Genomic DNA, 22788 nt, shown 5'->3' on the forward strand with positions numbered 1-22788 from the left:
AATTACATAGCTGCACTAAGATAGGATTGTCCCTAAAGCAAGTGTACCCTGCATTTCAGCTGGGTTTCATAGCTTATGACACTGACCACTATGTCATATTATTTTTCATATCTGACATGAAGGTCCAAGACAGTTCATATACAGACAGCTCAGAGCCTATTTGCTTCTACCCATATTTGTCTTCATACAAATTCACATTCCCATAATTCTACAGCTCACATATTCATGACTAAGTCGTAACATTTCCCAGACATTTCAGTGAAATTCTTTTAGTTTGTGCAGCAGAAAATGTCTCTACAATAATTCTTGTATAAATGTAATGCATTTTTGTCACTGAGCATTTTACAGTAAAGTTATGCTAAGTTATGCTAATTGTCAGGCTTGAGGCTTGGTGATTTTAAAACATTCAAGATTCTTTTTCAGCTGAAGCACTTTCATAGCACAAACACATGTTATTTCAGATGTTATAATCAGATATACTTATTAAAAGAAATTCTGAATTAGTTTTTTTCAACCTCATTTTACTATGCAGGCACCTTCAATTCCCATATCAAGAACTGTATGGGTTAAGCTCTAAGACCAGCTGTGTGACAGTGATTTAACAAACATGACTCTCTTCACAAAAGCTTCAATATTATTTCTCATACTGCCTCAAATTTTCTATTTAAGCTTTAACAAATAATTTTAATTTCACTTGTAGCTATTCCATTTAGAATATGTTCTAATGCACACTCCCCTATGAAAAGAGCCATTTTAATGGCCTCATATAAGGCAAAAATATTTTCCAGTTTATGCCGTAAATTAAATCTTTCTAGTTATGTACTAGGGAACTAAAATTTTCACATACATTATGAGTTTCTTTAGATTATAAATATTGACAGAAAGCCTTATATAAATTGCCCATAATAAAAACATTTATACATTATATTATACCTGTTTTTTATAAATTATTCTATATCTCTTTGCAAGCAATTAAGGAACCAATGAAATCTAACTATATGTTAACTTGACAGTGTGATGTTTTAGGCATAAATGAAGTGGCAAACCTCTGGCAAGGATTATATAATAAGACAACTGCCACACGGAGCATTTCTATACAGTAAGTATGGTATGGAAATAAATTAACAACTCACATTGGCTGTAAGTATTATAAGCTGTCTCCATTCTGCCTTTTTCAAAATCTAGATGAACAATTTGAGGTACTGTGAAAGATAGGAAAAAAAAAAAAAAAGAAAAAAAAGAAAAAAAAAGCCTACCCTGCCTGGTAACTAAGGCATGGTAGCTATTTCAAGATTAACATTAGAAAGGAAATAATTTCCTTCTTTCCTTGAGAATGAACTAATCTCTTCTGGTTTTGACTCTCATATTAAATCCTTAGCAAAGGATAAGTCTAATAACAAAACTTAAAACCTCAACAGAAATATGCGAGCAGATACTCTTAGACGAGGGAGCGGCCACTATTTCTGCCTTTTCTCAAAATACCTAGGCAAGTCATCAAGGCTTACGGGTGGCCGGTTCTGCAGCTATACAGGATCTACACAAATCACTTAAACTTGAAAAAATGATGTCTTTCATTTATTTTTCCTAATATCTTGATCCATGCAACAGTTTAGTTCTCAACTTGAAAGAATATATCGGTAAGGAATTACAACATCTGCTAAAATGTGGTGTAAGAAATACGACCACAAGATAGGTATTTCTCTGCCAATGAATAGATTCTTTATGTATAACACACATGTTTCATTAGGCCTTACCAAGCTAATCAACAGTTAATTTAAGGCTACTCAGAAATAGTTGGCAGTTGTACTGCTGTCCAAAAATGAAAAGTGTTCTTAGTACAACCCTATTAACTAGTTCTTTATGGTTTGTTCTTGTTCCTATAAAAATTGTTAGTTGTGTGGGATCTTTATAAAGTCATCAATCTGTTTTGGCACCATTACTATGGATTTGGGATCTTTTCTGATATAAGACTGGCATATCACTTCTTTCCTCTTTTCAGAATTAGGAAGAAACACTTTCTAAAGATAGCTGGTATCAACTTTCCCACATTCTCTCAAACATTCAATCTTTAGTACATTCCAGATTAATTAGAAGAGCATTAATCTAGTATATAATGTGTGCCCTGGAAGATAATTTTTTAATAAGACATGAAAAAGACAAAAATTAGTTAGCTGAAATTGATATGAGGGATCCATTGGAATTCTAACTCATGATCAAGGAACAGTTTAAAAAATGTTCAAGGTCTACAATATCTGTAAAATTTAAGTTTTTTTTTTCAAATTAGATTATTTTGAGTATTTATTTATGTTTTCTGCCTTGTGCTTTTTTTTTTTTTTCTTACATTCTCTGTGAGTGATTTGCAATTGCCATAGAAATATTTAAACCTAATGTATTGATGGTCTAGTCTGGAAAAGCTTGTTGTACTTGATTGATTCAATGACTTCTGGTACTGTTAGAAAGGAATATTTTAGGGAGTACATGATTGTTCACAGAAACTGAGGCATAAATATCCTGAGAAGACAATACCCCGATGAGAAAGAAGGTAAGTTAATAATATAAGTAGTTATACAAGACAGTAATTTAAAAATATATTTTCTATTACCTATTTAATAATTTATTTTTCTTTCTCAAATATTACATGTGTTCTCATTGAAGATATATAGGCACCTGGTGTTAGTGTCACTTCCTAAATAGTCATGATTAATATAAAACAACCCAGATTGTAAGGCTTCTGCAAAGAAGGGAGACTATTGTTAAATTCTGATCCAAAGACAGGAAAAACTATAGCAACTGAATGTTTATTCTTACTGGAAGTGTAACATAAGTCTACCTTACAAAATTATCTTAATATGATTATTGGAATAGGTAACATAGAAATTTACTGTCATGAGAGCAAAGGTTGAAGTTATAAGTGAAATCATAAATTACTCCTTAGCTCACAAAAGACAAATCATGCCACTGCTGCTGTTTCCTGGCACTTGCTGTGCACTTAGGAAAATAAAACCAAAGAAACAAATTTCACTTGGTATAACATGGCGTGACCCCCATATATCTGTTGGAAACACAACCATTTACCATGTTCTAAAATTAATTTGTACAGAAAATAAACTCCCTCCTATTAAGAACCATGCTATTTCTAGGCTTTACTGAAAAATTAGTCAGCTGAAGGCTAGCATTTCAATGAGTTTGTGAAAAGAGTAAAAATTTGCACTCATCCTAGGTTTCTAATCCAACTGATAGACTTGGATCACAGCATTTTTGCTTATACTTTTTCAGTGAAATATTGCCTGTTACCTTACATTAAGTACAGTATGAACACTTATTCAAATACAGGAAACATGCTAAAGTGACAATGTGAAACAACAAGGTTTTCAAACTGGAAGAACTAGAAGAACTGGACTCATAAAGCTATTTGAGTATTTATCATCACAATGAATTTCTGTCAAACTGGCATGTGCTCTGATGTAAAACAAACTGAAAATATATTTTGATTTCTAATTTAAAAGAATTCACTATAAAGTTACTTACAAAGTATCTTGATATGAATCAGGACTTCCAGGGAATCTATTTCACACAAAATAATTCAACATGAATTTTTCTGTTCATTTCTATAAGATTTAGAGTAAGCTTTCTGCTAGTAATTACAGGGGTAAGGAAAGTTGTTTTGTTGTTCTGTCTACCATGTTGCATTCACTTAAGTAATAATTTCCATGTTATTACAACCCTTTCATTTCCAAAAACCAATATTCAGAAATGAACATAATATAGTATATTTGTTTCTGTAACCTTTCAAACATGGAATATTCCCAGTGATTTGCAATTGCCATAGAAATATTTAAACCTAATGTATTGATGGTCTAGTCTGGAAAAGCTTGTTGTACTTGATTGATTCAATGACTTCTGGTACTGTTAGAAAGGAATATTTTAGGGAGTACATGATTGTTCACAGAAACTGAGGCATAAATATCCTGAGAAGACAATACCCCGATGAGAAAGAAGGTAAGTTAATAATATAAGTAGTTATACAAGACAGTAATTTAAAAATATATTTTCTATTACCTATTTAATAATTTATTTTTCTTTCTCAAATATTACATGTGTTCTCATTGAAGATATATAGGCACCTGGTGTTAGTGTCACTTCCTAAATAGTCATGATTAATATAAAACAACCCAGATTGTAAGGCTTCTGCAAAGAAGGGAGACTATTGTTAAATTCTGATCCAAAGACAGGAAAAACTATAGCAACTGAATGTTTATTCTTACTGGAAGTGTAACATAAGTCTACCTTACAAAATTATCTTAATATGATTATTGGAATAGGTAACATAGAAATTTACTGTCATGAGAGCAAAGGTTGAAGTTATAAGTGAAATCATAAATTACTCCTTAGCTCACAAAAGACAAATCATGCCACTGCTGCTGTTTCCTGGCACTTGCTGTGCACTTAGGAAAATAAAACCAAAGAAACAAATTTCACTTGGTATAACATGGCGTGACCCCCATATATCTGTTGGAAACACAACCATTTACCATGTTCTAAAATTAATTTGTACAGAAAATAAACTCCCTCCTATTAAGAACCATGCTATTTCTAGGCTTTACTGAAAAATTAGTCAGCTGAAGGCTAGCATTTCAATGAGTTTGTGAAAAGAGTAAAAATTTGCACTCATCCTAGGTTTCTAATCCAACTGATAGACTTGGATCACAGCATTTTTGCTTATACTTTTTCAGTGAAATATTGCCTGTTACCTTACATTAAGTACAGTATGAACACTTATTCAAATACAGGAAACATGCTAAAGTGACAATGTGAAACAACAAGGTTTTCAAACTGGAAGAACTAGAAGAACTGGACTCATAAAGCTATTTGAGTATTTATCATCACAATGAATTTCTGTCAAACTGGCATGTGCTCTGATGTAAAACAAACTGAAAATATATTTTGATTTCTAATTTAAAAGAATTCACTATAAAGTTACTTACAAAGTATCTTGATATGAATCAGGACTTCCAGGGAATCTATTTCACACAAAATAATTCAACATGAATTTTTCTGTTCATTTCTATAAGATTTAGAGTAAGCTTTCTGCTAGTAATTACAGGGGTAAGGAAAGTTGTTTTGTTGTTCTGTCTACCATGTTGCATTCACTTAAGTAATAATTTCCATGTTATTACAACCCTTTCATTTCCAAAAACCAATATTCAGAAATGAACATAATATAGTATATTTGTTTCTGTAACCTTTCAAACATGGAATATTCCCATTCACTTAGATACACTCCCTTAAAGCAAGACAGAGCTCCAATAATAATTCCAAAACTGTCCTAAAACATCATCATCAATAGCATATCTCATAAAGACAGCTTCATCCGTGTCTCAAGGGCAGACTTACATGGATACTTTCACCTCTTACAGACACAAACTGCTAGAAGCAAAATGTTAAAGGCCATAATGTCTTCCTTCATCTCCTCCCTAGAATTTGTGTGCAGTCCAAATGCACCTCACAAAACTGTAGAAGCTATAGAGATCATCTTGGAGTTCAAACAAAAACACTGAAACAGTGACAGGGTAAGACTGACACCACAAACAAAAGATTTAAAAGAAAGACGTGTGATTCCAGGCAGTTGCCAAGCTTATCATCACCTTGAGTTGCTGTCTATCAAACTAAAAGAGGATGACTCCCCCAAGCAAACACCAGCTGGAGCATAATCATACTTTGAACTTCTCTAGTGCCTTTACCTGATGACCTTGAAATACCTGATAAAAATTAATTCATTTCACCTCAGAATACTTTCTGCTGCCAGCTAAATATCACTATAGTCTAAATAAGAGACAGTTGAGTGGAGTGGCCATGCTGGTGGCCCAAACTTTCAACTGAGAGTAAATTGCTCTCCTTGCTCTGCACTAGTCATAGAAAATGCATATGGGGAGATTCTAAAGGTTTGTCAGAGCTTTGTCTACTATACAAGTAAGAGTTTGGGCAAAGCAGACTCTGGGAAAAGCACAACTCCAAATATCCCCAGTTTTTATTATCTGTGTGAGCAGATTGTCTCCAGTATCTGCTTCTAACTTAGCCTTCATTTTTGTACGTGCCATCATGAGAAACAGAAGAATCTTTCTTACCACAGCAGGACCAGGTTTACTATTTTTAGATAAAGTACTGCACTTGGGAGAATCTGGAAACTTTACCAGATTATAAATCTGTTCCTTTTTCTTACACTTTAAATGTTGAGAGAAAACAGAGATGACATGAAGATTACTGAATTATATTTTTCAATATGATTCTCTCTGATTATTATTTCCTTTAAAACTTTCTCTCTTTTTCCAGCAGCATAAAATCAAAGCTAGTGACTGGCTGACAGTGGAAACAATACGTCTGTAAATATTTGCAAAGTTACAGCTGTTGACCAATATTTCTAAACAAAGAAAACACAAAAGTTACCAAGGCTTGGATTGCAGGACAAACCTATTAATAGAATAGGTTTGGCTACATTTTGCATCATAATACAATTCCCAGATTACAAACACCACAAACAATATACAAGGAAAAAAATAATAAGTATTATATAATGTTGTAGGATATCACAGCTTTATTTTTTATTATTTTAATGCCTTTCTATACTTGTCTTGATTATCCTGCATTGCTCTATAATGTCTAATATACAGATGTCTTATAAAGATGACACCGGATTTAGAGCTCCTAACAATTCTAGATGTGCTTCTTAGACACAAAGTGAGAACTACTCCTCAAACTAGTAAAACCTCTGCAATTGAAAGCGGTTTTACTCTGATACAGTTGTCACAGATTTTTAAAACAATAGTACAGGTACAAAAGAGTAAATGCCTAATACTATTTCATGGTAAAGGTGTGTCATTTATAGTGACATAGGAATATGTATGCAATATTATGCCAGGTTTTGGTCTAATGCAAGTGATAGTTGGTCAAAATATTTTAAACTTTACAAAAATGCTTATAAATTAATCACAATTTCCTATAAACATTTTCCACTTAGTTACAAGAAAATACCTTTCGTGATTTTAAAAGCTATTTCCACCAAAAAAAGGACTGGGAAGCAATTACCAACAGTAAGCTAATACTAATGGATGCCATCAGAAATAACAATTTTAAAAAGTTACTTACGCTTGTCGGTCCCTGTACATCTTGTTCACTTTCTCCCACTGGAAATTAAGCTGAGTCAGCTTGTCTTGTATATTTGCCGCTTCCCTTGGTGTAGCACTTTGCAAAGCCTGTATCTTCTTGCTGTGAATAATGTCTATACGACCCAGCAGTCTCCCCAGGCTATCTTTAATGCTCTGTAATATCAAGATTTTAGAAAAGAAAAACAAAATATTGTTTATAAATAAATTAAAAAAATATTCATAAGGAAAAGAAAGAGGAGGAAAATTATAATTAAACAGAATAGAATAGAATAGATTAGAACAGAAAAATTTCAGTTGGAAGGGACATACAATGATAATCTAGTCCAATTGCCTGACCAGTGCAGGGCTGACTAAGTTAAAGCAGGTTATCAAGGGCATTGTCCAAATGCCTGTTAAACACTTGACTGCCTCTCTAGGATGCCCATTCCAGTGTTTGAACACTTTCTCAGTAAAGAAATGCTTCCTGATATCCAGTCTAAATCTCCCCTGGTACAGCTTTGAACCACTCTGCTGCAACCTCACTGGACACCAGGGAGAAAAGATCAGCACCTCCCTCCCCACTTCCTCTCCTCAGGAAGTTGTATAGAGCAATGAGGTTCCCACCTCAGCCTTCTTTTCTCCAAACAAGACAAACCCAAAGTCCTCAGCCACTCCCTATAGGACATTCCTTCAAACCTTTTCACCACCTTTGTTGTCCTCCTCCGGACGCATTCAAGAACCTTCACATCCTTAAACTGTGTGGCCCAGAACCACACACAGTGCTCAAGGTGGGGCTGCACCAATACAGTGGGATAATATTTTGACCATCTGGTTATGCTGGGTTTACAGTGGGGTAATATTTTGACCATCTGGTTATGCTGGGTTTGATGCACCCCAGGGTGCAGTTTGCCCTCTTGGTTGCCAGGGTCCACTGCAGACTCCTGTTGAGCCTTCCTTTCAACCAGCATCCCCAGATCAGCTGCTCTCCAGCCAGTCTTCTCCCAGTTTATACTTGTGCTTGGCATTACTCCATCCCAGGTGCAGAATTCAGCATTTCAACTTGAAAATTTCATTTAACTAATCATAGCACAATGCTCCAATCTCTCCCTCTGCAAGGCCTCTTGTCCCTCAAGAGAGTCAACAATAGCTTTGACAATAACAACATTTTTACAACTGGGTAATAATGACTTAATCTCCATCCTTTCTTTGAAGACTTAATAAACTATTTCTGAGAAAGACGATGGCTGGAGGGGAAGCAAAGTGGTATTGACTTTGTCACTCATTAATTCCTCTATACCAAGGTTACACCTGTTTCAACCCCCTTCTTAAGAAAGCAGAAAAAAGTCCCATTTAAGTATTCTTTAATTATTTTGTTGTTTATGCTTCTTTTTTGTACTTGTTTCAGCAGATATAAAACAAATATCAAAGTAACAGCATGAGAAAAGTAGTTTATCAGGTATCACTGTTTTTGCCTTTTGCTGGATATTCACAACCCAACATATATCATTCTTCAAGTTGTCAGTTCATGGCTGTTTCAGAGAAAGACAAAATATTTCACAGTCACACCTACCTAATTGCACAATGCATGTGTTGGAAGATCAAAAGGAAGAAAAACTGAATTTACTCTGGACTTTTAACATCTTTAAAATGTGTGAAATCATTTAAAACTCCATACATTGCCAATGACCATTAATTGACCATCATCAATCCATTCAGTTCCATGACTGAATTATACAGGTTTTCTTTGTGCTCTATAAAGCAATACATAAATACGCTGTTTATTTCTATTCTGTGAACTAGGTAGTGTTCAACCTCTCTCTTTCTACTGAAACTTTTAGAATTCTGAATGACTGAATTTGTTAGAAAACTCAATGCTGAAGAAAGCTATTGTCATAATCTGTGTGCTGACTTCAGGATAAAAACATTGAATGTAACAAAAAGTAATTAGTAGAGACTTCCTCTTTGTGAATCAAGACTGATGTAACGAACTCCTCAAGCACAGCACTTCCTGTCACACTTCAGTCTACTATCCAAACACGCATAAGTTGGTACTTCTGTGACTTCCGCATTCTTTACCAAAAAGACTACATAAATATTTTTTTGAGTCAACCATGAGTTACATAAGCTTACCTTTCAGCTCCAGATTATGAGTATCAAAACCAGAGAAATAAATGCAGGTTTTGAAGAAAAAAAGATGCTTGTTATGCAACTAATTTAAACAGCTGTCATTTCTGTGCAGTCTTGGTAAGATACATCAGATGTAGCATTACCAGAGAGGAAACACAAGCAAAACAAATGTTTCTGCAACACATTGAATCATTAATTCTTTACATTTACATTTCTTGGAGATGGTCTCTTCCAGCATCAGTGCCACAAGGCACACGATACTTGTGCTGTTCTGGGGGTTTTATTTTTCTCTCTCTGTGTTTGGAAGGAAAATGCTCTCACTTCAAGACTAGTCAAGACATCAGCATAAAGCAAGAACATTTCACAATTGCTGATTTCCTTCAGCCAAACAAAAATCCTTTCCTAAGTTAAATGAAGTCCATTCTTTTGAAAAGCTGTGGCCATGGTTCTGTACAATGGTAAAGTTTGCATTATACCTCTTGCAGCCCGAATAAAATGCAGCCAGGCAGGAAAGAATTAAAATGTTTTGGATTGCTGACTGCATCAATTTTTTTTCTAGTCTAAAGTTAGACTTTCTTTCCTTAAAGTTTTTAAAGTTATGATTTTCTCCTTTTCTCTAATGAAAGATTAATGACTATGAGATTTTGTGCATTTGAAACTATAGTTTAGATGATGTAAAGCTCTCAAAATTTTGTACCAAACTAGACAAAGGATCTGATATACCACTGAGCCACTAAAAGCCTCTGATAATTCTTGAGATAGGTTTATTCAAATAGCGGTGTAAAAATAAATGTCTCCCTACTCCATTCAGTGTCATAATATTTAGCCGTTTCTTACCATTCATGCTGTTCAATGAATTCTTAATACAGGCATGCACATGTTGCACTGAAACTGCTGCACAGAGAAAGGAATACACACCAGATAAAAATCTACAGCCATATTGAGCTTTCACCATAGAATCATAGAATAGTTTGGGTTGGAGGGGACCTTTAGAGGTCACCTAATCCAGTCCCCCCTGCAATGAGCATAGACATCTTCAACTAGATGAGGTTGATCAGAGCCCCATCCAACTGGACCTTGAATGTTTCCAGGGATGAGTTGGAAAAAACCTTCAAAGATCATCTAGTCCAACCTCCTGCCATCAGGAGAGACATCTTTCACTAGATCAGACTGCTCAAAGTCCCATCCAGCCTGACCTTGAAGACTTCCAATGATGGGGCATCCATGACTTCTGTGGGCAACATTTCTCCAACTGTTGCTTCAAACTCCCTAAATTTTCAATACCACTACCTATAAAACTTCTACCATGTTTCTGTCCCTGATTTCTTCTTAAATACATAAGCATCAAAATAAATATTGAGAAATTTGAGAAAAAATTGAGAAAATTTGAAATTAGCTGAGAACTTACCAGACCAACTGAGCAAAGACTCTTAGTCTCGTTTAACACAAAAACATTCTCTAGTTGCTGCACACAACAGTTGCTGCTGCAACAACTTTATTTCAGAGGTAAGGGAGAATGCTGATTTGACAGAGCTATGAGAAGTACAAATTGCTAGTTTGTGTGTGAGAAGCTCTTTTACATTACCAGCACTTTTGAAAGGAGGCACGGATCAAAGGATGTTGTGTTATTTTCCAGTAAGCAGAAAAATAATGAGTGATAGAAAGCCAAACAAAAAAGGAAAATTTAAATTGCCCTCTAACCCTCTGTCACTGTCTGGTTAAACCCTGTAGCTAGAATGTGAAGGTTCTATTTCACCAAGCATAAAAAAAGCAGAATTGCCTTTCTTTCATTTGTGAAGAGCAGGCATCAAGTTTGAAGTAATACAGGAGAGATTTTGGAGGCTATAATGTATCAGAAATAGATGAAGAAGACTATTAGCATGACTGGAGTCTTCCTTGATCTTTTGCCATTCTTGTCATGGCAAATGAGTTTATCCAGGGTCCTTCAGCCATCCTCTCCTATGGATGCTGATAGGCATGGGAAGTCAGCACGGAACATCTGTGGTTTATTTCCCATGCATGGTTAGGAATAAGAATGCTGTAGTTATTTAGGTGCGATAGAATTCCAGCTTACACGCACACCACACAGTAGAGTTATTAAAGAAAATTAAAGCTGTACTAAACATTGGCAACCACAATATTCCATCACATTGTTTTGCCTTCCCTGCATCTCCACTAAAAATTGCCTCTCAGATATTGCTATTTTACATTTCTATTTATTGTTCCAACAACATGATCTTCAGGAAAATTTTCCAACTCTAAATCTGTTAACTTACATGTCTTTTGCACAAAGTAAACAGAAATGGGCTTTCAATTTGCATAATTATTATTCAGTAAAATCTATTGTAGAATTCTGTAAGAAAAAAAGATATTTTAAATCTGAAAATTATTATGACATGGTCAGAAAGGCCAGAAAATATTGACTTTATCCTTAATATGCTAAGGAAGAAATGGAAACAACTTCAACATGTGCTACTCAAGAGAAGTAGGAAATAAGCTATCAATTTTTTAAATACCATGAGAAGACATAAATCACCAATAAATCAAAAGTTAGTGTCTTCTGTAATACGTTCTGATATAGTATGTTCTGAGTATGACATGATAGACACTAGTATATTTATGTTTTACTATGAAGTATCTAGAAATATTATTTCTCTGGCATAGTATCTAGAAATATTATTTCTCTGGCATAGGAATTTAAGTCATGGACTGAGAAATATGTTTCATGTTATACACCTTAGTGGTTATGTATGTTATCAAGTTAAGTAAAAAATTATGTTCTAAATATGTGTCAAATTTCACACGCCTTGGAAACCACAGTTTAAAAAGTGTATCTCTTGAAGATTTTTGCTTAACCTTGGAAAACAATGTGTTTTTTTTTCATTATCCATGATTCCTAGAATGGAATAAACAAGATTATTGAAATCTATGCAAATGAAACAAAAGAAATTTAAGACAGACATTCAGCAAAAGAAATTTCATCCCTGTTGATTTAAATATGCCATAGTTTTAAACATGGGTTTTCATACATGGAATGTCACACAGCTTCAGTAACAATTCAGCATGAAAAATAGGTACCAAATAATCCAAAATCTATTTCCCTACATAAAAAATGAGTCACTCTTAATTAAAAAAAAAAATTCCATTTATGTCAGTGTTATTAAAAAAAAATTTGATGAATGACTTTTTTGGTCATGATACCAATTATTCTTACCTCTCCAAAAATCTCATCAATCTCTTCTCATTTAGGTCTCGTTTACATGGCTTTGAACTCTATTTTGCCCCTCTCTGAATATTTTCAGATTGTTTTATATACTTTCAAAATATTCAGTATTCTTTTAAAATTTAACATTAATATACACAGCAGAGCTGTAGTACTTACTGGGAAAGTGTTCTGTTCTCAATATCATATTTTAGCTCTTACTCCAGAACAACAGCTGCTTTCTGGATTAAAATGAATGCTGAGAATATATTCTGAAGGTATAATTCAGTCCACAATTAATTGAATTATCCATTTGTCAAGTGTAATTGAACTTACTGCTTTCACTATGCCTTATATTTTACCTGTCTGCCACCATTTTCTTATCATTGCTCTGCTCCACAATTTCGCACTGCTGAAGGTTTTTGGGATGTTCATTCCTTTTTTCTGGTTTTCATCAAACTATATTGCCCAATTTATTCAAATTTATTGCACACTCTACTGAAACATTTAATAACTAAATCAAACAATATTGCTTTTCATGCAAGTTTGAAGTGCTACCCTACTAGTAACCTTCTTCAGTGTATAAAATTTGGTATAAAAGAAAGTTGCTGCAGAGATGTAGGTAGCTACTAGGCAGAAGCTTTTATTTTTAGAAAGCTATTATAGAGTGGATGGACTTCATAGACAATGTGAATTAAATTGAAGCTCTTCCAAATCTGTGAGTAGGGAGGCCTCTGTCTCTTCCCTTTCTTTAAGTTCTGTATTCCAATATGTCTCTTCTGTGTATGTTGATTTGACTTTTAACTCTGCAACTCCTCATTTTTCTTAGTAAAGAAACTTAAAAGATTCATGTAAACTATATTTACCAATTCCTCTTTATTCAGCATTTATGAATTTTTCTGATTCTAGTGAAGGATTTTATTATTTTTTTAAAAACACATAGTGCATGCTATCTCATGTCTAGATAATATGTTCTACAATTCTGTTGTAATGAATTTGATTTCAAATCAGTATTTTAGAACCATGAGGATAACAAAGTGTATTGGTATATTATTAGCAGTACTTATATGCTCATGTTGGAAGATATGTTACATACTGGTTTAGTTTTTCAGATATGACCAGCTGCATTTTTAGGGTTCTAGCATCAACCTAGATCTGGAAAATTACCACCTTACTCTGCAGCAGTAGTTCAGATTGTCTGTGTTTGTATAAGTTAATGTATCTATAATTTGGATCATTCCTTCTGTTTTCTAGCAGCTAGGTGGTATGAAAGAGGCTTTTCAGCTGAAATCAGTCAAGCAGCGACTCTAGTTTTGTTTTCCTCCTGCATATGTCACTAAGGCAGAAGTTTTACAGAAACAATTACAGAAGTTACTGATAGATTTTTCACTCGTCCGTACTTAGAACTGCATTGACTACTCTTTGAAGAATTAATAGTTACTTACTCAAAAGTAATGGGGTTGGGTTTTGGGTTTTGGCATGGATGATAGGATAAGATGTGCTTATATGAAGTGACAGGGAGATAATGATAATTATCCTAATAATTTTCTCCTCCAAATTACTTGCAAAATATTTTAAAATCAACAAGCGCTTAAGACAAAATCTGAATGCTTCTTTAAATGAAAAAATCTGGTTGTCATTTTATAATCAATTAAAATTATTACACTGTATTTACTATTTTGTAAAATATAAGAATCAAAACCTTATGAAAGTGTGATAGTAATGATCTGAAATAATTGCATAAAAAAACCCTACACAAGACAAAAGTGAAAAAATACTCTGGATTCCTAGAGCTCTAGGGCTGCACATACTATAATATGCTATTCTTTGCCAAAAAAAAAAAAAAAAGGGAACATTCCATGAAGCCCCTTATGACTAGTAACTTGAATCCACAGGTCCTGAGAAATATGACTTACATTTAGCAGGCTAAAGAAAATACTTATAAATAAATGGCAGATGTCTTGTCTCTGGGATGATTCACAATAAGGAACACGTTCCCTCCCTTGTCAGCAATCTATTATCTAGCGCAAAAGTTGGCTGGGTCTGTGTCATTACTCATTAGTCAACAAACCTCATCAAACGTCTCATACTCAGCGTTCCTTAATCAAGTCTACCTAAATCTTGGTTTTCTATGCTCAGGATAACATGGATGATTAAGGTATTAAATGTTATTAATCTGAATATAAGAAATATCAGGGGATAAAAACATAAAATACCTCCAAATCTTCCAAGATTACATCCCCTGAACATGAAGGAGGCAGCATCTTTACAAAACCTGATCCATGATTAAAGAACAGGAGAAAAAATAACTGAAATGTTACAAGCTTCCAGGACACACTTAAGCACTCTTTTCAGTAGATCTGAATGTCAGCTCATCTCATCTGCCCAAGAAGGCACTTCCTGTGTTTGACACGTTTAAGTAATCAAATGAAGAGTAATATATGTGCCTACACATATTGAAATTGTACGTTGTTTAACAAAGTTGATCAATTTTCTAAATATTAAAAATAGATTAAATAAATCTATGCACTTCAAAGTGGATAAGTGGCATATCCCCATACGTTTAAAATTAGTGATCTATGAATGGGCATCTAATTTCTGATTTATAAGTCAGATTTTTGCTTTTGTTCAGAGCACAGCTGCTACAGACAAAGAAAGATAATATAGCTGACCTTCTATCAATGAAATCCACAACTGGATGGCATAAATGCCCAAGGAAAAAAACCAAGCAGATCATGTATATACATGTATGCACAAACCCATGCATCTCACACACATACCCCATCTACCTTTCATGTCGAAGAGAATAGCTTCAAGCAGTTTGTTATGAACAATGCCTTGGGAGATTTTGTAACATGGTTAACAGAAGTGCACAAAGCTTTAATTTTTATGAAAAAAGGATAACAGAAAATCATTAGCAGCTGAAGTGACAGTAGCCTTTGGGGAATGATCCATCTCATTGCTCTAGAAAGGAGAAATTTGAGTGCTAGAGACTTGGAAAGCAGTTCATTTTCACTACCTGGAATTTGTCTTTATCTGCTAGAGAAAGACAACTTTCTGTAAACATTCAGTTCTTTGGCTATTTGTGTACAAATCAGCCACCAAGCACTGCATTATTGACAGATCTATTTGGAAAGTGCATTTGATTACACACAGTTCTAAGGTATGGTCAATTGTGTTTTACTGAGCTGCAGCAGAAAACCACTGAATATCATGTTAGGTGATGTTTCTTCACAAGAATCACTTAATACAGGACAAATATGTATTTCAGTGTGCCAAATTAAAAATATACTTTTGGCAATCCAAACATTTTTAGACTTTTGCTTTATAATTATATGTATAGCAGATCTGCTTAAATATTTCATGCTTTCTGTACTAACATGAAAACTAGCTACAGTACAGTTGTTAGTAATCATGAATGGCTGGAAAAATTCCACAAACTACTTATAATTTTAAAATCTGTATAGAACTATGAGTTACAATATCTGGTAGGGGAATTATTGGTTTAATGAACGATTTTGAAAGTGCATTCTCACTGCCGTAATCATGGATGTGTAATTTGTACAGCAAATTTCCTGTATCCTGAAATAAGACACAGGAGAAAACTGTGCAAAAAAAGTGCTCTACCTCTCAGTAGGTGATAAATTACCAAACAAAGGGAAACAAAGAAGAGAAAAAAAAAATCCAGAGCCTGAAAATACATATATTTAAAGCAAACACCAGTAAACAACCCATTTTTTAACGAACTAAATAAAAATCCCACTGGAAACACACAAGAAGATGAACAAGAAAAAGAACTCTTAGAGTGATTATGCAAGAAGTTACATATACAAGAAAACTCTTTCTCAAAGAGCAAGATGATTTTCCATATTAAAACTTCTTTGTCATTGAAAAATATTATATTTAAATGTATAAACCTACTCTATGATGCAATGTTCCTGCTAAAATTAAGATTATTAAAAAAAATAATAAGACATGCCTTATATGTACAGACCCTACTGCAGGTTTGTAGCGTTAATTATATAAAGCCAGTAGCCTCAAAAAGTAAGTTTGAATTCACAGTTAATATAATTAAGTAATGAACAGGCACAACTATGCCATGACTTAACATGACTTCTAATATGAAATTCTACTAAATGCTTTCTCACGGATAGCTATAAACACAAACTAGAATTCTTAAATTCCAGGTAGACTGTTTCATTTTAGCACACTCATTTTTGCTATGTGTTAGCACAGAAATACATGTTAGTGGTTAATACATGTATTTATTTCAGCGTATACATCTCCCACTAAATAATCTGGAGCTTGAACACATCAAATAGCTTTCATGAGATAACCACCACACAGGAAAACTTTGGCTTAGTATGAGCAATATAACTTCATTTTCTAAAACCAGATTTAGTTGAATATATGCAAATTTGTACATTCATTTAACTTTCAGGAAGCATTTGGAACATCCATTGCAAGTAAGGATAATTAACTAAATTCTGAAGGCATTTTATCCCTACACTTGATAATGTAATGAAACTCACTGTAATTACAACCATTTCTATATGGGGAACTCAAAGATTATGAACTCCATCAGTATGAGTATCAGTATATCAGTAGCAGACAGAAGTACCATAACATTTGTGCTTATGACAAAATTTGTCCAATTTTGAGAGTATATCATTAAGCCAAATTTATTAATCCTTCTATCTATTAGCTGTGATTTTCCAAACAATGAATTGGAATTTTGTCTGTGACAGAACTGTACTATTTAAAATGTTTGTTAAATACTGTGAATAAGTATAGTGATGAAGAAAAAACTGAGGTACTGTATGTCCTAATGCTTAAAAGCACTGGTAATAAGATAATTGTAATTGCTGACTTTATGAGATAAAGGGACAAGACTTGTTTTCTCTATCTGATTTTTCCACTCTCTAAGGCTTAAAATGAAGAGAACAACATTCATATGAGCTTGTTTCAGCAGATTTACTAAATGGGCCCATAAAACCATTATAATTTACTAAAAGTTAGAAGTTATCAGATTTTTGCTGTAAAAACTTGTATTTTGCTATTTTACACCCCTTTGATATAAAAAGACAGTGCTAGAATTATAATAAAATTAATAAAAGCAATTTTTATTTGTATTTGATATTTATCCTATTGGATAATGAGCAATCAGGTTTAAGTCTTAGTATACATATTGACTTTGAAGAAAAACATTCAAAGCAGTTACCATGAAAGATTCTTGTAAATAAACTTATTTTTCCTGTTAAGGATCAATTAAAATGGATTCTTTCTGAATCGGAGTGAAAAAAAAAAATCACAAACAGCTTTAAAACAGATCTATTCATGACAGTTCTGTAATTTGAATCACGCAAATCTGTCAGGGATAAAAATCAACCACAATTTAATTTCAAACCTTTTCCAACCAGCTGCTGAACAATTTATGCACTACTTTTCTATTTTTACTGCAGGATAATGACAATGATGAATGCTTTTCCTTAGAAATAAATATTCATTAAGCAGTCTCAGATCAAAACTATACCCTTCCTAAAGCCCACGAATGTGCAAGGCCCATTTGCCTCTTTTATGATATTTATTTAGGAGGAAGATGGAACTGTGCCCACAAATGCATCTCATAACAATTTAATAGTTCAGTTAAATTAAACCTATGGCAATACTTACTTGTAACCTCAGTATCAATATCATTTAAGTTGGTGTCAACTCTGATAATACCAAATATATGTGGGTGAACAAGAGATTACTTACGGATATAAATCAGGTAAGCCCAAAGTTAAAGCATTAAGAAGAACTAAAAGGAAACCAACTGCCAGCAAAACATTTGATGTAGGTCACTGTTTTTCCTCCAATCTAGTAATGAACATAAGTTCATAAACAATAACCAAGTGCTAGCTCATTAGCCATGATTTACTTAGTCTATGACTTTTTTTGAGCAGAAGAATCCTTCTATTAAAAGAGGTTGTTTAAAATGAAGAATGACAATAACATTGGCATGTTGTATGCTTCAATACTCATAAACACTTTAATCTACTGGTACTAAATCAGAAGTGGTAAAAGGAAGGGTCTACTGTTATTTCACACAGTCCAATTATCAGTTATATGCTTCCTTTGCTCCAATACTTCACTGTTATGCTTCACTACACATACTATGTTGCCTTGCTAAGAAACTGAAAACATCTTAATTTTCAAAAGCTGGTAAGAATATCTATAGTGTGTGTTTGTGTACATATACAGATTCATAAAATGTGTAGGATCTACACATGTATATTATAGAAGCTAATACCAGCACATATGTGTGGTTTTGTTACATGTCCTCTGTTGTGGAAAAAGGTAAATGGGCTCCTACAGAGGACAATTCAGAGCACCTAGCCAGAGCCTCTGCCCTGATTCTCCTCTAAGCTTCTTTCTCATAACACAATGTAGGCAAATTCCAGCATCTTTAGGCTAACATTTCCTCATGTTAAAACCTTTCCTTCCCCAAAATAACACAGAAAAATAGAAAGGTGCTCTTCTCTTCATGCTGGATGACAATTTGAAATTGCTGTACTTATATACAAAATTTAAGCAGGATTTTTTACAAGGCTTTCCTCATACAAACATTATTATGCAAAAACTGATAGCTCACTCTTCTGTTTAGGCTTACAACTTTAATCTTATTCTCTTTTTGTGTCAATTCTATGTTGGAAAAATTCCACCAGTTTCAAAGGATTTCACTGTTACAAGTGATGAAGAAATCAGTGAGTAGTATTTAAAGTCATATCAACAATAATGAATTAGTTTTTTCTAAACTACATTACTTACTGGAAACTATTTTCTGTTTAGCTAATTAAACTGTAATAATTGCACAGAGTACAGCCCCAATCAGAATTCAAGCTTGTTTGGTCTAGCATGGAACGGAACAGCTAAATTTTACTTGGTTTTATTTCTATTTTAATAAAAAATATTTTTGAATTAAACACCAAAATAAAGCTGCCAAGATTAGGTGTGGATAGGGTTACTTACTAATTACTTCAAATTACAAACACAGAAACAAAATCTTAACCACAAATTCACAACTTTAAATATATAACTGTCCCTCTCCATTCTTTCTTTCTTATTCAAGGATGTACTTTGCAGATACCCGAATACTCCTGTCTTCCAAATACAGGTGAAACAGATAAAAATAAATGAAACCTTCAGTGTTCTTATATTTTGCACCAATGTGCCTTGATATATAGATATTCACACATGCACACATCACAAGGAGGGACTGAACACTTATAAAACAGATGTCTCTGAGAGTAAGCACAGGCTGCCAATATACAAAAGCCTAAAAATAACAGAAACCAGTCATTCTAAGAAAAGTTTTCTATCTTACCTTGAGACACTCTTCTTGTTTGAAAAGATCCTCACAATCCTTAGCCTGCAGAACAGGAGAATTAAGGCGCTCTTCTACTTCAGACAAGGCTTGCAGAAGGTGAAGGATCTCTGCCAGGTATGTAGAAGGCACATAAGTGGTTTCCACAGTCATAGTTTCAGTCATCACAAAAGTTGTATCTTCATGAACTGTTTGCTAGTATAGATATACAACAGAATGCTTCCTTTAGTTTCTTAACACTACACAAAGTTATAACTTAATGCAATTTCCAGTTCACAACCTGGAAACAATTAAAAATTTCTAAAGAGAAATGCAGGAAATATTTGAGGTTTCTGACAGAAATCACTCCCAGATCTAGTGATCTGACTTCAGATCACTAGATTGAAGTGAGATCACTTCAAACTAGTCTGTTTGAAATGACAGGTACTAAAATTAATTTATGCAAATGTATATAGTTTTCTTCTCCTATTCACCTATCAAAGAAATGAAGATAGGAAATGCAAGAGTACTCTGAGATTACAGTGTTACTGAGATTTTAGTGCTAGCCCTATCATTTTAAGTCATCACACCTCTTTAAGAATCTGTCCTTCCTTATAGAAATTCCATGCATTCCATGCCTAAAATACTAAATAATTTCAAGGTGGCAAGTAAAATAATAACTTGTGTAACAGACATAACTTCTTAAATAACATGCAACACAAAACAACTAGGTAAACTCAGCACTTTCAACACTATACTAAAACCTTTCTCTTTAAGCTAGAAAGTACAATTTGAAATTGTGTGATTTAAAAGTTTTTTAATGCGTCCATATTTCTAAAGGAAATCCCAGCAACATTCCTCTTCGGGAAATTAAGATTAGTTTATTTTTATCTGGGAAAATTTGAAATAGACACCCTAATCTGAAAGCAGATGCATACAGCAAATGTAAAGAAATCCCAGAATTTTTTGGTTCCAAGGAAATAAATAGCTGATCTATGGCATTTGGAAAGATACTGATATATAAGGTGACAAAATAGTGAATGTTTATACACTCTCTACATTTCTGATTTGATGTGTTTACTAATCATAGATAAAAAGTAATACCAAAAATGTGATTTGGAGCCAGGAGAACTGTGATTGCTTCTATTAACTAAACTCCAAATACAAGATCACCTGTATCTCCATTGGAAAAGGCAAAATTTCAAAGATATAAATTATTTATGATTTTGTAAGCATAATATAGGATTCCTACTGTGAGACCAAGACCCATTGTGCTTGATGTCTGTCTTCTCAAAAATATAAACTTTGCTTATTCAGGCCCTCAAAGAACTTCTACAAACAATTGCTGGTAAACATTCTTTCAGAAATCATATTATTTAAATATGCCAGTCCTAACACAGATATCACTGATTTTGGAGCAACATATGTGAAAGACAATGGGTCAACGGTCCTGAAGAAAACAGTATCATTAGTTAGCTACATAGTATGTAAAAGAAAACAAATATATACCCTATCTTGCACATACTACCTCAGCAAGGTGTCTCATTTTAATGTATCTATTTGCCCTGTCCATCCTTTCATAAGATGTTTCTCTCCTCAGTTACTGGGTTGAGTAATCTGCTTCTTTAATTTTCTTTAGAGTCTTAAAATATGCGTATAGACACTCTGGAAGACATATGCATACCACATAGAAAGCCTGTAAAGTTATCTGTGGACTTGTATTATTCTGTTGCATTTCTTGTGCAAATTTAGTTGCTTTGCTTATACTTTTCTCACTAAGTGACTTTCTCAGTACATCTGCTAACACTGAAAACTTTCTAGTTACCACATCACTGCTATAATTTTAATTATTCAAAATAATTAAAAATTGCTTAAAAAAAAATATGTTTGCCCCCCCATATTTTCATGAATCACACGCTTTGCAAAAATAACATTGCTTAAAAAAAAATATGTTTCCCCCCCCATATGTTTCATGAATCACACGCTTTGCAAAAATAACAGTTTACACCAGTAAATCTGAAGAAAAAGCTGTCCCAGTTGATCAGAAAATAAGAGATTCTCAACAGACCACCGAGGCATTAACAATATGTTTTCATTCCTCAAGACTACACTTTGACAATTTTACATGTAGCAAAGAACTTTAGACCCATGAGGAACACTTTAACCATAACTGCATTTTTCTTTCTGACTGAGAAGACTGAATATTTTTATTCACAGTAATGAAAAGAGCATGCTAGGTATGCAAGGTTATTCACTCAAAATGAGGTCACATGAATATGTAAAGTGACACACAAAATATACGTAATTTCTATAGTTCTATTAGTTTAGTGTATTTTTTTTCCAACCCAAATTTAGGCTACTAACTTTGTACACATGTACACACATACATGTAAAATAAAATCTGTGCCTTCTTGCTCTAAATAATTCCTGAAACCACAAAAAAAGTCAAGTAGAAATCTGATGTGTGAGCACTTCATGGATATCATGCTTAATTATTTATAGTAGAGCCAAAATTGTGTATCTTTCCATCACTGCTACAAAAAACTCATACAAAAAAGTACTATTCAAGGCAAAATTAGTTAGAAGCTGAAGGTAGGACTGAATCTTGTAAGCCATATATGGTTTAGTAATCCCTCAAAATATGTGTAGTATTTAACTCTCATGAATGTTAATGAGATGTATGCAACCATATAGTCATACTGTCCTTTACAGAAAACTTTACGTTCATATTTCTTACAGCTGGATGATTACAACTATGATTATAGTTCTGCAGGAAACAAGCAAACCATTAATGTTTATATTGTTAGTTAAACTGTAATCTGTACTATAACCAGATAAATAAATAAATGGATTGATATTTGAAAGTAGATGCCTACCAAAACCTGCCCTGATATTTTGCAATACTATTTAATACCTTATTCTAAAAAAAGGAACCTGACCTGATATTTTAATACTATTTAATACCTTATTCT

The 22788-nt window shown here is 33.5% G+C and overlaps 1 protein-coding gene across 7 annotated transcripts in view; it reads right to left on the reverse strand.

Annotated features, from left to right (window-relative positions):
* Positions 1 to 22788, reverse strand: part of DMD (dystrophin) — a 1195780-nt gene that overhangs the window by 642885 nt on the left and 530107 nt on the right. For all 7 annotated transcript variants that reach the window (XM_014954058.1, XM_014954055.1, XM_014954053.1 and 4 more), the window contains 2 exons: positions 19838 to 20032; positions 7144 to 7316 (listed from right to left, as the gene is read on the reverse strand). In XM_014954058.1, the coding sequence (XP_014809544.1) occupies positions 7144 to 7316; positions 19838 to 20032 (368 nt within the window). The remainder of the gene's footprint in view (positions 1 to 7143; positions 7317 to 19837; positions 20033 to 22788) is intronic.

The sequence above is a fragment of the Calidris pugnax genome, unplaced genomic scaffold (assembly GCF_001431845.1).
Source record: "Calidris pugnax isolate Ruff unplaced genomic scaffold, ASM143184v1 scaffold246, whole genome shotgun sequence".
In the NCBI taxonomy this organism is placed as follows: Eukaryota; Metazoa; Chordata; class Aves; order Charadriiformes; family Scolopacidae; genus Calidris; species Calidris pugnax.